This window comes from Dromaius novaehollandiae, chromosome 1 (genome assembly GCF_036370855.1).
Source record: "Dromaius novaehollandiae isolate bDroNov1 chromosome 1, bDroNov1.hap1, whole genome shotgun sequence".
Classification (NCBI taxonomy): Eukaryota; Metazoa; Chordata; class Aves; order Casuariiformes; family Dromaiidae; genus Dromaius; species Dromaius novaehollandiae.
In genome coordinates this window covers 45,721,090-45,739,495 of record NC_088098.1, presented here as the reverse complement: position 1 = coordinate 45,739,495, position 18,406 = coordinate 45,721,090, and the positions used below count along the sequence as shown (strand labels likewise).

Here is an 18,406-nt window from a genome sequence, read left to right as displayed (position 1 = left end):
ATGGTGCTTCAGCAGTGACGTTAACAGAAATATAAGCAGGTTTTAAAAAATATAACCATATGTAAAAAAGAGCTGGAGCAGCTCTTTAAAGAGTACTGCCTGCCAGTACCATGCCAGCTTTAGGGTGCAGCATTCCCAGTGCTTATTGATGTTAATGGGCACTGAAATATGATTTGTATTCTGTTAGTATTATATTGATCTTTCTCACAAAGCAATTTATTACAATGAATGGTGATGATTTAACAAGCTTGTCTTCCTGTTCCAAAGTATTAATAAACTGCATTGTTATTTTACAATCATGCACACAAAGCAATGATTGTGCTAAGCTTTTGAATTAGATTAAATGGGAATGAGAACTCACCACTGTGTACTAACACCACTTTGCTGTACCGTCCTCACTTTTCCGCGTGCACGCTGGACGTGGAGTGGGGGTGTTGCTGGGGAAGAACACAACCCTGATGCTGGCTGGGGGCCGGGGGCGGGAGGCAGTGCGGGAGGGTGGCCCACACAGTGACACTCTACCCTCTCCCCGCTACACGACACGAGCTCTGCCAACAGTAGCGAATGTGCTAAAACACTGTGACCGTCTCATTGCCTTTGGGGCCTGCAAATCCCCTCAGTGCACATCGTGGGTAATATCACAGCACGTTCCCACAGCAGAAAATGCCTTCAGGTCTAACTGAGAAATAGGCTATGTTTCTCATGGAGGCAATTTAATAATATCTGACTTCATGTGAACTCACTTTGAAGTCACTAGGACATCTAAAGATGTTAAATACCTGTTTTCCTATTAGGTGGAAGACAGAAATGTTAGCGATGATTTTAAAACACGAGCATATTTTAGACAGTAACCTTATCATCCACTCAAGAGTGAGACTCAGATGTTTAGCAGGGTTGCATTATTGGAATCTGTAAGTACAAATTTATAAAGGAAATTGAACCCAGGCACAATATAGACTGCATCTAATTCCAGGCCTGTGATTTGTATTTATTTAGCTTTTTTCTACTAACCCATCTCTTTATAATACCTGGATATGGTATTCTAGAAAGAGAGGCCCCAGTATACCACGCTCACTGAACATCAGTTGTCTATGGCATCTAGTCCCACCTAGTAGCTTCCTTCTGTCAGTGGAGAGAGGGAGACACTCATCCTCCTCTTCCTCTCACACAGGTTGTTTTATCTCTCCATTAGTCAAAATGGAGCTGAGAAATGTTATACCACAACCCTAACCTTTAGGTAACTTCTGTTAGGTAAGAAAAATGCCAGCTTTAGTACCCTGATGATTCATTTCAGAAGTGAATTTCAGTGACCCAGTTATTGACCTGAAGAGGCAAGTGAACATTTTTGCTTTCTTTACAAAGAGCAACACCTGTATTTAACACTATGCTATCCATTTTAAGAAAAGGCTCCTAACCAAAGGACAAGTCTGTCTTTCTGTCAGTAGGTGACTTGAAGGCAGGTTTTTTGGATAGTGGTGGGGGTACTATTTTTTAGTCCCATGAAGTGCTGCAAAAAAAAAAGCTTCCTCATATAATGCAAATAGCAAAAGAAAATAATTTTCAGAAAATTAGCTGATCTATACAGCCTTGATACAAAACCTGAAAACAGCTATTGTGTAGTTTCTCTGCAGCATGCAACAACATAGGTAGTACAATGTACAAGGTATTGAAATGCATTTAGGCCTCAGTCCTGAAAACACATATTCAAACAGATTTCCTTGTTAAAATCAGTGGCAATACACGCTTGTGTAAAGTTGCCTCTGAGCATGAAAGCTTGCAGGATGAGGCCCTGAAGTACCAGTATAAAGTATGCTGACAATACTACAAGCATGAATTCAAATGCTTATGCAGTGCAAAGCAGAGGATTTTCAAGGTACCTTGTTATAACATCAGATACCCTAGCCAAAAATCTGGAAAGAAAGCCAAGAACATCAATATAACACAACACTGTATTCAATTTTATTATGCTATTTAAACTGAGAAAGAAATATAGCTCATTTAAACAGCTAAAGAGCCAACTCTAAAGCTAAAGCTAACTCTCTCTCTCCACCCCACCACGAGATCTTACTCTATTTCCCAACCAGTTTTACTAGGCTATAATTTAAAACACACAGCAAGCTGGCATTTTAAAAAAAGATTTCTTAAGACATGGAATAATGCATTACAGTGAATTTGGGAACCTCAGGTTCATCCCCAGGGAACAAACTCATTGCTGTGAAACAAATGCTAATGAAATCAAATAGACTGTTACATTGGCAGAAAACAGACGAATGGAAAATGTGGCTTATTGTGTTGACTGTTTTGCATAACAAAGTTGACAGTGCTGCCTGTTCCTAATAAATATTACTCTAAATATGCAAACAGATGTGTTTACAATTGCCTTTAAACTGCTCTGTAAAAAAAAGCTTATTGACAAGCAGTTACCAGACTCCTATCACATAACTGTCCTATTTTCAAAATTCAGTTTTCATTTACTGAAAGGAACAGTTATGCAATTGGTGGATATGCTGGACCTCCTTCAGCAGGAACTGTGCAGCTATGGAAAACTGCTACTTTTGGTTTAAATCTCCTGCTTTGATTCCTAGGTCCTGCTCGGAGTCAATGAACTAAGCCATGAGGCTGGCTCTCCTCTTCGTCCTACTGCTGCCAGCATGCTTGGCCAAGCCGTTCCACCAAAAGGGCTTGTTTGACTTTATGCTGGAGGATGAAGGGTCTGCTGATATGCCTCCAACAGAGGATCCTTCCATAAGTGGATTTGGACCAATATGCCCCTTCCGCTGCCAGTGTCACCTTCGCGTGGTGCAGTGCTCTGACCTAGGTAAGCCGCAAAGTACCTTCATAGTATATATATTTACTTTCTAGCTGAGGGTTTGCAGCTAGGATGGCTGGGCTGCTAAGCACTGCCACACTGTAACTAGGTTCTTCTCAAAGAAATATGTTAAGGCTACAGCTAGCTAGAATGAACTATATGAAGTAGGCCATAAAGCCCTGACAAGCTGGATATTTGTTGTGACCACGGAATGTTTGATCTTTCATGTATATTTTATATAGATATATTTTATTCATTCTTTGAAAGACCACAAACTTCTCTTGCAGGGAAGATCACTTTTCAAGGCTGTTCCCTCAAATGCATATTAAATAAATTCAACGAGGTTAGATGTGGGGTTGGAAACATTTTAAAAAGTTCTAAATTGTATGGTCCAGATTCCAACACCCTCAATCATACTGACTAGTACCTCAACATAGAAACTGTCCTATTTCCATAGGATTGCATGAGCATGGAATAACCAACCCTGAATCACATACGCTGGGACTAGTTCTTTGGAGGAAACAGTCTGGAAACATTCCAAAGCAATGAAAACATTTTTGGAACTCTTTATAAAAAATCTTTCTTAGACACTGTTCAAGCTTAAACCATGAGAATCTTTCTCCCAAACTCCCCTTCCTCAGTCATCTCTATACAGTCAGACTGAGGACATGAAGCCATGCCCACGTTATTGTGTTCTGACTTTCTTATGCAGGAATCTCAAGTAATGAAGCTGACTTCAGTGAGACTGCTTTTTGGTTTAAGCCGGTCAGTTCAGTCTTCCTAAGTCTGTAGTGTAGTGCAGAAAATCAATTAAAGATGTTCTTTACTCACAAGAAAATTAGTCAGTTTATTCACAGGACAGACAAAGAACTGCTCTTACAATTTTATAGAGTATATTTTTTAAAAAAGTCTTCTCTTAGCTGTTTCAATATAGTACTGGGTGTTTCTGTGTTCCTATGTTATAGCATTTCTTTTGGTAATTACTGTAAATCATGGCTCAAGTACGCCTATTAGGATTTGGGTCTCATTGTGGTGGGTATTTTATAATTACGGAAAGGAGGGGGAAACATTAGTTTCATCCCTAGAAACTTCTGTGAACTTATTAAAGTAAGCAATATAATTACACAACAGATATGTTTGGCAAAGACCCAGTGAACAATGCAAGCCAAGTTGCACAAATGAGCACAGACTAACCTAGCCATGAATTCACAAAGCTTTCACAGTACCAGCCCAGTTCAAAGATAATTTTTTTTTTACCATTTAGATACCAGATAGTAGCAATTACAGGCTGGCCAGGAAGTCGCCACACATGCCATGAAGAACTTGGGCTTTTATTTTTGTAACGCTGGCTAACCTTCATGGAATTTAAATTATTTTGGGCATCTGCCCCCAGTTTGCTTTAATTCTGCAGAATGTAAGGAGCTTTCACTCAGTAAAAAAGTAGAGATATTCACACAAGGGCCCTTTGTTGCTGTATTTGCTCCCATGTTCATTGGGTTCTTCTTCACACACACATGGTTTCCAAAGGGTTGCGCCACAATCCACTACATACAATTGCTCCTGGGTTAATAAATTTCCATACTGTCAAGGAGACTCAGATATAAAGTGATTAAAGCCCCAGTTCTGTGTTTCCCAGATAATTTCAAGAGGGGTGATAAGAAAGAAATACATTTTCAGCTTGGCTTAAGCCCACACAGTGCAGATATGGGAATGAGAAGCCTGTGCTTTTGAAGTGGCTGGCCTGATAACATCCAGCCTCTGGGCACCAAGGAAGAGAGATCTTCCTAGGGTTAAAATAGATAGCCCTGAAAAATCAGTAATATTTCCTTGGCAGACCTCAAGGAAGTAATAATTATTTATATTTCTCCAATCTTAGCATTAATTTAATTCATCCTTGTCACATGTGCCTATTACAGCCCCTTATGGGCTGTCACCCAAATGCGAGGCTCTTCAGGACCCAGGGCAGATGGCCACCCCCAGAGAGCAGAGGCAGGATAGCTGTGTGTGCCAGGGCAGATATCTGCATGCTCACAGGGGAATCTGCCCTCAGCTCTCCGTTTCTCCGGCCTCTAATTCATTCTTTGTGACTCAAACTCATTCAGTATCAAATTAACCCTCTGACTTGAGGAAAGCTCGAGTCGGATCTAAGAGCTCCAAACTGTGTTTGAAACCGTGAAGGTCCCGCCAGGACAACACAGCACGTTCTTTGGCTGTCAGATGAAGGGACGCTCAAGGCGCGGAGATCAGAAATGCAATATGCACACAGAAGCCATGAAACCCCACAGTGAGAATTCCACCTCCATGCAAATCATCACTTTTGGCCTGGGTTTCCCTTAAGCTCTAGGCATTTTCTACCCAACCAGATTAGCCACCTCCCTCCCCCCAAATTATCTGATTTAATCATCTAGTCCTGTGGGCACTCATTGAAGAAACGCTTGCAAGCAATAACAGAACCCTCCCAGGGATATATCAGGAACTTACTGTGTTAAATCCCTGCCCACAAGGAAGGTTGAAGTCTGGATCCTCTGTTCCACACCGTATCTGTCATGGAAGGAGGGCCCTTTGCAGTCATGTGCCCCAGCGGACTGCAGCAGGTCAGAGCACGCTGGCTGTGGGTAGCGTAGGCTGTGGGAGGCATGGGGCAGCCACAGCCTCCATTCATCTGGAGACCCTGAGCTGGCAGAGCTTCAGAAAGCTGCTAAACCAAGCTTGCCATTGACCTCTGGCATTATATAGGTCCTCTCTCACCATCTGAACTTCTGGAACTTGGCTGAGGTGACCCCTAACCCTGATTAATTGTGGTGAGGTCTCCCCTTTATTGCATGCTTCATTTTGTGCCCAAAGAGGCATTTACTATTTGTTAGCTATTGCTGTGTAAGGAACGAGCCCACTGTTGGACTCAAAGTTATGTGAACAGAACTAGCAAATCCAGGGGTCCAGAGATCAGCTTTGTCTTTTTTATTGTTACCCTTCTTTTGTCCAGCTGCCACATCCCATGAGCACTGAATGGAAATATTTTTTTTAAAGTCCAAATTCAATAAAAACAGGGAGAAGTGCCTGGTGGTCCAGTTACACTCATGTCAGCTGAATTTCTGCATTCCTGTATTTTTAAGCTTCAGTCACATCTTCCTCAGCACATGCCTTTGAATTAATTTATTTTGCCTCCAAGCCAAAAGCTGAATTAGCAGGAAGGAGAGGGCTGTCTTCTCACACTCTGAAGAAGAATTCTCTTAGAGTTGTGGTTACTGACAGATCAAGAGCAGGGTCCAATCTGCCTACCTCATATAAGATTTATTACCTTTGTGTAACAGGCCCAAAGATCTCATCAAAGAAGGCCAGTGTAGTATCTTTATAGAAGTGCTGCATTTTCTGAATCTGCCTCATGTTGCCAAATGGGAGCCATTGGTTCATTTTTTAATCATGCCTTGGTATGTGGCATTACTATGATATAATCAGCCTTCCCGCAGAGATCACAAACATCTTCCTAATTAACATGCACTACAGATACAGGAGGTAGCTAATATAGCTGGTCAGAGGCAGCTCTTCCTGTATCAAAATAATAAATACAGAGAAGACATCCAGTCAGCTGGCCAGCCAAATGTGCCTCATAAAAGAATGAGGAAGGATTAATTGTTCCACTTGAAGTCTCAGCCTCCCAAAGGGAGTTGCAAGAAGAGGTTCCTCCCAGAGGTCTCTGGTAGGCAGGAGGACATGTGTGCGATTATATAGCCTTTCAGCAGGTTCAGAATACTCCATAAGTGTATTCAGAGGTGTTGGCTAGCGCTTTATATTACCTCACTTTTCTTCGATGAATCTGTCAGCCCCCTACGAAGAGAGCAGCGTTAGTATTCTGCAGACTGCAGGAAAAAGCCTGTGCTTAGAGACTGCAGAGGACATGATGGGGGTCCCTCCAGGCCTCTCACCATCAACACCATGGGGATTTTGTGGTCTCCAAAAGGTGCACAAGAGATGCATGTCAGTAATTAAGGTTCAAGCCATATTACAGCTCAAGTTGGAATTTTACTGACAGCTCAGAAATGCAGAGTTTCTCCAGCTGTAAAATAAAGAAGGGTGTATGAAAGCTCAGCATGGGTGCTGGAGTGTGTGTTTGAAAAGCACTTTGAGATCAGTGGGTGAAAAGCTCACAGATGTATAAAGCATTATTCCAGGGATCGAGTAACATGAGGCACTTTATCTGAAAACATACAGTGTCTAAACTGTATTAACTGAAGGCCCTTCAACACTTGAACCATGGTAATGTGACAACAGCTAATTTATCTCTCTTCATGAAACATAATTTATCTCCTTGCATAAAATCTCCCAGAAACATCTGAAAAAACATTTTCTGATCATGACTCAGTTTAGGAACCTCATCTCTTTGTATACAGGAAATTAAATTCCTTTGGGACATACCTTGATTTGAACTTCGCTTGTCAACAAAAGATCTTTTTAAAGAAAAATAATATGTACCTCATTGCTGGTCAATGTCAGTCATTTATGAGTTCAAGAAAACAGATAGCATTACTTACTATTGTGTACTTAGCTTTAAAAATCTCTGTCACTCTGTCTGAATATTTACCTTTCTTTCAAAAACAGTGTTTCAAGTTAAATGTATTGATCAAAATCTGATGGGTTTCTAAACAGGTAATAAGAGAAAGCATGGATACTCATATGACCTGCCATTATCGAATACAATCTTAAAATTAAAAAAGTTTTGTTAATTTACATTCTACTTGCCATGCCTGGAGGATAAGTTATTGCATGTTTTGTGCATTTTTCCTTTTAACAAGGACTAGAGATTTTTTCTTATTTTGTTTAATAAAAGCTGAGAATGTCATGCAATCCCCTGACTCCAGGAATTGGGACATTTAATAAAATATTATCAATAAAAGTGGAACCATAAAATCTGGGAAAGTATGTTACCACTTAGACTGAGATAAGCCTTAGCATCATAATATCATGAGATATTATTATTATTATTATTATTCACATTTTTATTCACATTGAGACTAAGTGCCTTTCTGGACAACAGTCTTTAACCAAACATAACTTATGCTCTGGTCAAACACAAGTTGTTAGGCTTACTACATGATGACTGTGTGAACTGTAATACTCTCTGATATCTTGGAAATCAGACTGGAATATCTATGTGAGTGTATGACTGTTTTTAAGAGAGCTGCCAGACAGGTCCATCCGTGTTGGATGGCCTGTTTCCATCCAGGCATTTCTGTGTGCTTTATGAGAAACAGGAGGTGAATTATGAGGAATTTGTATCGGAGACAGAATGGATCTCAGGTAAAGTTATCTGTCTGAAAGTCATCTCAGCTCCTTCCACAGTCATGGGGAGGGTTAGGAAGCCACCTCCTGGGTCAGTTCATCCTGTTGAAGGCGGCTATCAGTGACAGATAGGATCAACCACACTTTGGGGATTTCCACTGACTAGACAGGTCTTTATGACCACTGGAAACTACACAACTAACTTTTAGATGAATGAAGGTATGTGGGATACAGTTATAGCATGAAAAAGGCAACTCAAATTACCAGCATCATTTTACAGTAAATTTACCATGGATTGTTAAAATTTTAGTACGTATTCTGCTTAGACAAAATTTTTGCAATGACCTGGAAGTTAAACAAAGCATGAATTAAAGCTCTACACTCAGTATATCCCCCAAATTATTCAAGAATTCCTTAAATCATAAAAAAAAACCCTCTTGATAAGTTGTCAAGAAAAAAAATACTGGCCTGGGAGTAGACTGTTTTATATTTACAAATTCTCATTAGCTTTCTCCGGTGTAACAGTAAAAGACAGGCCTTGTTGTATTGGCATCAGTTTTACAGCCTGAATTGTTGATATTCCAGTTCCAACTCACAGACATGATTCTGGGCGAATATTAGTCTGCTCTAAATACCTTATTAGGTGCTTACACTGTGGTAAGGTTACCACCTCTGTGTGTTTCCTGTTTTTTTAGATTTTTTTGTTTGTTTCAGACTAAGAAATGGCATTTAAGAAAGTCTACTGACAGAATGGAAATCCTGACTGCTAAGTGGCACAAGAAGTGACTGTTTTCTGGTTCATACTATAACAAGGGTTCATTTCTAAAATTTCCCACTACATAAATAAATGATGAATAGATAGCTAGTAAAAGGTGAATCAACTATTATAGGTCATTATAGTACATAACAGGTGATTAAAGTGTTTAAAACAAATTAAATAATCACTGCTGACATCTTCTACTAATGTCATAACCATTTGTAATACGTCTATTATGCTCTTAACATCTTTTTAGGGTGTAATACTTAGTAACACCTATAAACTATTTAGAAACTATTTATGTTTTCTCAACATGAAGTCTGTGGTGCTCATCTGCTAATGACTCCAGGCCAAGTCTTAGGAAGAGCTAAGGAGTCCAAAGATTCCTTCCCAGTGTACTCTGAGAGCCCACTGCAAACTGGGATGAGAATTTAAGTCTTGCTTGAAGCCATTGACGATTGCAGCAAGGAACTGCCAATGCCAGCCTTCAGTCACTCGAGGATATACTGCTCATATAGACCCTAGTTACTGTGGTATTTAAGAAAGATCCTAGATTTAAGCAGGTCTTCAAAACACCTTTCTTTAACCCAGAATAGAGAGTGTCCTTTCTGACCCATCTTGCATCTTCCTATCAACTTTGGACTCACTGGTCTGTTTTCTGCTTAATCCATCATGTGATTAAAAGGAAGTGGGAAGAAAGGATAATCAGGTTATATGGGAAAAAAAAGAGTATTTTTCTCAATATATTTTTATCTTTTGTTTTTAAAGTTCAAGTTTAAGAATATATTCTTTACAGTGCATTGCACTTTTTTTTTTTTTTTGAAAGTTATTTCTTCTGCTTTACATGCCTGGCCTCACAAACGGTATTATCAAATGCTAGAACTCTTATTGTATTTAAGGGTTCATTCCGTCAGAGCATTATTGTTCTTTACACTATGAAAGCAAAATAGATGGAGCAGACCTTACTCATTAGCTTCTCAGTGAGGAAAGAGATGGAAACTGAACTTGAACACAAAGGGACATTAACACAAAGGACCATGCCTGCACCTCCTTTTTTTGAGTTGTAGTTTTTAACCCATGCGATTGACTGCTTCTAACAGGACTGTACAAATTGAGACTATTTATTGTCAGCAGGGTTACATTCACTGTACAGGCAACTCTACTGCAATCTTCTTAGAGGGTATTTAGGAATGAAAAAGGAGAAAAACAGCATTTAAGGACTCAGTGTGCATTCTGTGTGCATGCTCTTAGGTAAAAGCATACCCATACCAACCTTGTGTTTGCTACCTGGGATCTATCTGGATTGCTTTGAGTTGCCATAGAGGATGCTTTCAGTTTTCATTTCAGTCTGAAAAATAATGGAATAAACATAAAATATTCTACAAGCAATCAAAACCAGAAACCTCTTCTGCACACCTAACTACGTGACAAATTTAGGGATTTCATGACAAAAACAGCAAATGTATAGATTATTTATGGAAACGCCACAGCATTTAAGATGTGCAAGTAAGACTGGGGTTACAGCCTGCTTCTGTATCAGTCAGGATAGAAATGCGCTAGGTCATCCCAGAAAGAGCTTCAGCTGCACCACCTGTCCTAAAATGTGAAAGTCCAGCATGACCTCCATTTCTATGTCGAAGTGCATGATCCTTTTCATTAGGGACATAGCCACAAACATTTAAGCTAATCACTACGTCCAGATATTCATTTTCCTGCAAGTGTTTTTTTCCCTCTATTGCTCCAGTTCAGGCCTCAGATATTAGACAGTCTCTCAATGAATTCATATTTTAGGGTGACATGGAAGAACGGTGTTTGTATTGGTGTCATTACTGCTCTCTGAAAGAACAGATTCTTTGCTGAATATCTCTGCCCGAGAGGTGTAGGAGCAAAGATAAAAGTGAGAGAGCCAAACAGGATGGGAAGAAAAAGATATTGCCATTCAACTGAGATGCCAGTTCTTTAAAGAAGTTCAACTATGCTTTCAGCTTTCATTTCTACACCTTCAAAACAGGAGGATCATACTTTTTACTACTGGGAAGTAAGGATAGGAAAGGAAGGGTGATATTACTGTTTGTAGAGTCCATAAAAACAGCAAAAGGCAGCAAGGTAGATAAGAAAATAACAATGAGAGAGGAAAAAGTCAAAGAAAGATGCGCAGGAATACAGATATGACAGGAAAATTTCAGAGAAACGAAAGAATGGGGTGAACATGAACGGGAAAATCTTGCTTTTTCAAGGGAAACAGTAACACAAATGGTTAAAAAAACAAAAAAGAAGATAGAAGGGAAAAAGGAAGAAAGAATTTAAGATGAGAAATGCAAGAAAATCTTACTGTTTTCAGGGTTAGCTAAAAATAATTTTATTTGACGATATTATTTATTTTCTCTTCTTTATTCTCATACCCCAGAGAAGAGAGCTTATACATCCTGTGGACTTGAGGAGAAGGCTGTTACAGTGATAGGTGACCTGCAGAAGGTCCATCACTAAATGGCTACTAAAAGTAAATAAGTAACACAGCCATAATAATATCTAGGAGACCCAGGGTTATATATAGTATCAGCTAGTAGAAAAAGGAAACTAGCAGCTCCACAAACTCCCTGATTCAGTTAGGAAGTTCTCTCTCAGCATGTATTTAAATGTTATTAACTATATCCAGACACAATCACAGTGGCTCTCTTCCACTGTTTACTTGCATGATTGTAGGCTGAGAGCAATCCTAAAACATCCTGTATGAAAAATGGTCAAGCTATGCTTAGAAACACCCAAAATAACTAGGAACATGCCACCGCCCCCCAGGTCATAAAACTAGGGCTGTGCAATGACCATGGTATCAGAATCGGAAATTTATTGGAAAGCAGGGAAGATCCCTTCAACTATTCTTTATGGCTACTCTGCTGTGCTAGTGCTAATTCTTCTAAATCCCAAAGTAAAGATTTAGAGTGATATCCTTAGATTGTTATCCATTACCTGCTGCTTAAAAGCTAGGCAGACATCAGATTGTATTACCCAAAAGGATCATTCAAAATTTAATTTGTTAGATAATGCTCACTTTCCCCCAGACGTTGAAATGCTCTCTTCTGACTACTGTAAATACTTGTAAGAAATAAATATTTCACTTTAATGCATGAGTAGTTGTAGATGTGACATCTGCATTGCATGAACAGTGATTAAAGCCACAATGCACATGGTGCTGGCAGACTGCATGAATCACCCAGGACTGTTGTTGTTCTCTGATGGGATGTTTTATATGCCAGCAACCATGACAGTGGGAATATGTTGGCAACTCTAGCAGTTATAGCAGAAATCTCACGATATTTGAATTTTTACTTAATGCCTTAAACCCTGAAGACTCATAATGCTTTCAGAATATTTTTCTCCTCTTCTGAAATACCTCCGTGCTTCTTGATAAGGCATAAATCTTCCAGACCTTTGAAATTATGACTCAGTTAGAAGGAAAACAGAAATAGACACTGCTTGATTTTTAATTTAAAGAACATATCATTACTCTTTTGTATTAGGTTTTGGAGCTGTGAGGTTGAACTTATCTGTACCAGCAACGTGACTAACGCTGAAAAGTAATTCATAACATATGTAGTTTGCAATATCCATTACACTTCGAAATATGTGTTCACTACCCAGAGTGGGTGGATATGGAAGAGAGCACTTAGAGCAAAGCATTCATTTTAAAACTTTTGCTAGAGCCTTTGTAACTGTTAGTGCTATCATAACGGAGAATTGTGTGTTTGAGTATGATGTGTGGTTTTGTTTCCATTTTCCTGCTTCCTGCTCTGTTCAGGGAAGCAATGTTGTCAATGTTTGAACAAACACAACGTAGTAACATATCAGTAGGTCTAACTTTGTAAGAGGCCATTTCAGCAGGGGCTGGAGTTGATTTTCTCCTTCTTTCCTATGGGAAGGGTCAGAGATATATAAAAATAAAAAACTGTGAATAAAAAAACCCTCAAAAATGGATCTTAATAGACCACGAGTCTTATACATTTGAAAAAAAGTCTGAAAAATGGTTGAGAGTCACCTCTAAGAAGGTATATGCTAAGGCTCTCTGGAATTCCCATAGACACTTCAGCTTTTTATCTCTCAGAAAAAATCACCTGAGACAAATAATTCTCAAGTTTCTCAGGCTTTTTTTTTTTTTTTTAAGTCCATTAATACCAATGATTTCATAGCAAGCAAGGGGAAAGTAGAGAACAGACTTTTACTTTGAAAATGGGAGAGAGAAGGAGGCTGTGGATACTTCCCAGTAAAGAAGGACAGTTGTTTCTTATTTTATCCATGGTAGGATGCAAATAATGAAATTACTGCTATCTGCAAATTCCACATGATAGAGAAAAATTTCCAGTAAATACTGAAGTATATAGCCCGGAAAGCCTTCGGCGGACCCTTCCAAGTCGAAGCAGCCCTTGTGTCCTGTTATTTTCCACGACTCAGTCTCACGACCCCATAATCTTGCTGTCCACCCTCCTGGTCCCAGATTCCCCTTACGGCCCTGCTATGGGAGGGCTGCAGCCTGGCTTGCTGGACGAGGCTTCCTGCACCTCCCCACTGCTGCCGGGACGTGGCTTGGCGTCACACAGGGGACGAGCGCACCGCGATGTGCACAGGAAACGCCGGCAGCTGCCGGAGAGGCCGCCTCCATCAGTAGAGCAGGCGCTGCGGACCGCAGTTGGGAATTGTATGTAGCTCAGCCCAAATTCCTCAGCTGGCAGCGGCTGTTTGTGGAAACTGAAGGAGACTTGAAAAGAGCCCCATTTTACGGCCCCTGCGATAATAATCGTGAGCATTGCTGTGTAATGACACATGTATCTGAGCTACAATGTTCAGATCTCTTTCTGCTTTTTGGCCCCTTCTCTCAAGCTAGAGGAGGGAAGGTTTATTCCCCTGAATACCCATTTCCACTTGTTGTAAAATGGGTAGGTGGAGAAAAACAAGCAAACAAACCACAAGCCCTTCTGCATTGTTAAAGTTGTTTATAATTGGCACTGTTCATATATTTGTTATTTTGACTGTAGGGCCTCAGTGTTGCAAGAACACAGTTCCCAGGCAAGTGTCCTCATCTCTGGGCTACAGACTCAGACTCCCATTTGCTTAGTCTCTCTCCCTGGCCCCATAAATCTCACATTCCTTCTCTGCACAGTCGTATGGCTTCAACAGAGAAGTGGCCCCACGCCAAGTTGCAGACTAATTTGAGGCTCTCACTTCTGAGAAATGGGAACCATGAACTGAAGCCCCTTCATACTGAGGAGGGCTCAAAAGCCACGCTTCTCAGTTTGTGGGTTAAACTAGTCCATAACCGCTTGATTACGGCTTCTGTAGCTGAACAGGTTATTCCCTGAGCTACAAAAGTAATGAGTCCTGGCTTGTATGCCAAAACCCCTAATCTCCTTTAGTCCTCACAATATTCCCAAATCCTTGCTACATCTCCTACACCTGTTTGGCTGGGTAAATGGCCGTATGTGCTATTCGGGCTGGTGCAGCACTACAAAGGAACTGGCTGGTTGCTGACTGCTCTTTTCTCATGAAATGGGTAAGAGCTGAATTATACCAGCCTTTTCCTCAAAGCACTATTAGTTTGGCTCTTTTCTGCCTAATTTCTGATCTCATAAAACCTACAGACCCACCAGGCTTCTGTCCTCTCCAGGTGAAGAGGCAATCAAAGATAAACAGCCAGACAATGTAATTGCAGAAGTCTAAATCACTTAGGAAACCATGAGATGAACCTATGTCCCACATAGGTACGATCCCACAAAGATGAGCTGGATTTCTGCGAGCCTAGCTTCTTTTCCATCCTCCTACAAAGGAAGGATTCCTAGTCCTGTTAGCCTCCCCCCTCAGGGAAGGTGTTCAAGATGACCTGAGACCACAAAAGGCCCAATGCCCTTCACAGTGCCTCCAAAAGTGAGCATGGATCCTAGTTCTCTGTGTGGAAGAAATCCATTGATGATACAGCTCTGCCGGACACCTCTCTTATACATTTGATTATCTTTGTTATTTCCAAAATTGGTGGTGAAATGAATAGTATAAAAATAAGCTGGGAAAACTTCTGTTGTGGATAATACAAGTACAATTGATCCTAATAAGAGGAAGTATTTCAAGGTTACCTGCACACTTTTTTTTTCTTGTAGTTCCGTGGTATTGTCTGTTCTTTATGTATTCTCATATGCTTGCATATTTGCGCACATACATGTATGCTGGTGGGAACACAGTGCTACAGGTTGGTAATATAGAACTTAAGACAATTCCTACTTGTAGCAATCTACACAGAATAATACTAATCCAACCCGTGCTGCAGGAATTAATGGCAGTTTAGTTTATAGCAGAAAGTCATGATTTTTCCTGAAGAAATGCCTTAGCATAAATGGCAGTAGCCTTTATGGCTATGGAATCGCAGACTTGTTAAATCTCTTACATTTCCAGAATCTTTAGGTTCTTAATTTCAGTATAAGCAAGCATTTTGGAAGGATGGGGCCATACCATTTCTGCTTATTATGTTTACAAGTAGATTTAAGAAAATATATATTTACGAGCTTAAATAATAACTGATCTGCTCTTATTCAATCAACATAAATAAAACCATATGTATTTTTAATGTAATGTACAGTGGGAAAGACAGAAGAATCTAAATCTTCAGTCAGTTCTAAGTTAGTCTTCAGAACCAGAGGCTTGAAACATTTCCAGGGAACTGAATACCAAACTATATAGCACTGGTAGTTCACATGAAAAATTAAACTGCCGTGAGAGATTGTTGTATGGCTTTTTGGGAAGCAAACTTTAATATATAAAGTCACTGCCAACAGCGGGAATACTTGTGAAAACTGTTCTTAAAACTATTAAGCAGTGACTCAATTGGTATTCTCCCACACTGGTTTCCCTTTCAGTTGTTATTACATAAATTTAACTGGAAGGCATTTGCAGGTGGACATACAGTGTGTACACATGGCTTCGGAAGTCTATGGTCATCACTTAAGTTTCTATGAAAGAGGTAGTCAGGACAGCCCGCAGTTCCCCTCTAAAAACCTCAGTATTGAAGCCAGAGGAGTCAAAAAATCCTCATGGGTACTGATAATTCTAGTCCTGGAGTCAACAGCCATTTCAGTTGCTAGTAGGATTACAATTTGCTAGGCTAAGTTCAAATTCAGTTATGCTGTCAAGATAGTACAAAATCCCCCATTCATCTACACTGCCTGTGTACTGCCCTACATTGATCAGAAAGATTCAAAGGTTTGCCCTCCAGGCAGGGAAACTCAAGCACAGGGCCAGGTTTGCACCACGCACTGCTGCTGCATGCGGTCTAGATGCAACTGGCTCTAGAGACCAGGACCTGCAATCTCAAGCACAGCTCCTGGAGGCAACTGAGTTGTGACAAGTGGTGAAACACTTGGATCCAGTCCACACCTCAAACACAATCTAGTCCTGAATTGTTTAGCTGCTGATTTTACAAGGCAGTGTCTGGATCCGCCCATCTGCAAAGTTTTCCTCCAGTGGAGAGGCCCTAGTTGATTTAGCTTTCAGCTGGTGGATGTATGACAGTTATTAAACTGCTTAATGAAAATTGCACTCTCTTCAGCACCAGAAGTGCATCTTTTCCTCTAAGCTATGCATGGTGGTTTGTTCTTCACATATTCAAAACTCAGACAAGTCAAGGAAAAAGTCAAATATCATTTCTATAGCCTTTTTTAACAGGAAGATGTAATTATACATCCTTCTGTTTTTCTGGGATTCATTAGGCTTTTATAAATCATTTTTCACAAATGGATATCTGTTTATTGTATCTATGTGTTATATCTTTAGAACATGAAACACTTAGGAAAGTTTAATTTAGTTGCTCTGAGTTCTCAGTTCTACCTCATTTTCAGATAAAGCTTGAGCTTTTACGCACTGACATGCGAAGCTCGAAACATACAGTTTGAAATTTGATTTGAAGTTCAGTGTCTATCAAATCATCCCTTCAGTGACAACCCAAGTATTCTTACAAAGCATGTTCCAAGAGCATTCAATAATATTACAGCTGTATAGCTTTAATGTACCCCATTTTTGCCATAAGCACTTAAATTACAGATACCAGTATTTTTATTATAAAATGTACTGCCAACTAGAACATGATAATATTACTCTGAATGCAGATAATTAAACCAATTTTGTATTATATGTGAAATATGTGAAATATATGTGAAATATGCTATAAAAGTTGCTTAAAAACCTCCTATAGCAAAATTATGATTTTAAACACATAGGACTTTTGAGGAAAGAATTACTCATTGGTGATATCATTGCTGTCTGCTGAGAACAGACACTGTCCAAAGACAACCAACATGGAAATTATATGGTATCACATTTTTTTATATTTGGTGCACTAATGCTTTGGTCCTATACTTTTGAAAGTAATGAGAGTTTTCCCACTGCATTCAGTAAAAATGAAATCTCCATCTAAATGTGGAGTAATTATTTTAGTAATATTAAGAACTTTAATCGGTGCATTCACACACAGAATATCAGTAAGAAGAATAAGATTAGATGTAAGCTTTGACTCTTGTCATTTTATATATAGTATATGCTGTTACTAACTCATGCCAGACAGGGCGATTCTGTTTAAAACTTCTGGATGTTGATGTGATTAAAAATCAGCCAAGTTCATCTTCATTATACTTAGTTTTGCTAATTGTCAGATCCATATATTTTAAAACTTGTTTTACTAACATTAGAGAACTTACAGGCAAGAAAACAAATTTGAAAGAGTGTCTTCAATGCTTTAAAATTTGGCAACCAAACTTTGGTAATGCTAGGACAGCAAAATCTGTTCTATAGAGAGTAATAGTATCAGTTAGCAATTAAGATTAAAAGAAGCAAGTGCTTTCCAAGATTTTAGGCCTCTTGCACCCTCATTTAGACAACTAAAAATCAGTTTGTTAGGTGAGGAAGTAGCCTGAGGGGGTGAGGCTGCTGCACTTCCCAAGGTCCAACCAGTAATGAGGGTGAGCATGTGCTCACGGAGACACCCATACCAACACGCTAATTCAACATATCAACAGACCAGCAGGATTTGCTAAGCACCCAACAGGAGTCGTGGAAACCAGTGGGATCTGCCAGATGCTGAACACTTTGGAGGATTCAGACCAGGTTCCTAAATATAGATTGGACTCCTCTTCTGCATGCAGATAAATCCTGGCTGAATCTATAATGAATTCTCAGTGAGTCACTAATTGTAGTAAAAACCTCCAGTGTACAGCTCTGGGGCCTCGCCAGGATTTATGGCAGAATTTTGTAAGAGTAGCTATAGAATAGTGTCCTTTATGCAGGTTAGAAGGAAAAGTTGGCCCCAAAAATCATTAACTTTGAGGTATATTGTTTTCAGATTTGGGGGGAATGGAGTAAGAGAGCTGTAATGATCACCATTTAAAAATTCAGTATTGACTCAAGGCATCAGGCAGTGGTATAGCTGCAGTTATTTTTCAAGCCTGTATGGGGAAAGAACACAGGTAGCATTGCATGATACCTCTTGTTTTTGTAGTGGTGACCCTTCTCCTCCATGAGGTTTTAGCTCACATCTC

General features: G+C 39.7%; 1 protein-coding gene and 1 long non-coding RNA gene across 3 annotated transcripts in view; one reads left to right on the top strand and one right to left on the bottom strand.

Moving 5' to 3' along the window:
• Window positions 1–681, bottom strand: part of LOC112985488 (uncharacterized) — a 39,098-nt gene extending 38,417 nt beyond the window's left edge. For both annotated transcript variants that reach the window (XR_010388709.1, XR_010388708.1), the window contains exon 1: window positions 362–681. This is a non-coding gene — a long non-coding RNA (uncharacterized LOC112985488). The remainder of the gene's footprint in view (window positions 1–361) is intronic.
• The window catches only part of DCN (decorin), a 40,704-nt gene that overhangs the window by 1,715 nt on the left and 20,583 nt on the right, over window positions 1–18,406 (top strand). The window contains exon 2 of the mRNA XM_026104131.2: window positions 2,586–2,818. Within this exon, the coding sequence (XP_025959916.1) occupies window positions 2,614–2,818 (205 nt within the window). The 5' untranslated portion in view covers window positions 2,586–2,613. The remainder of the gene's footprint in view (window positions 1–2,585; window positions 2,819–18,406) is intronic.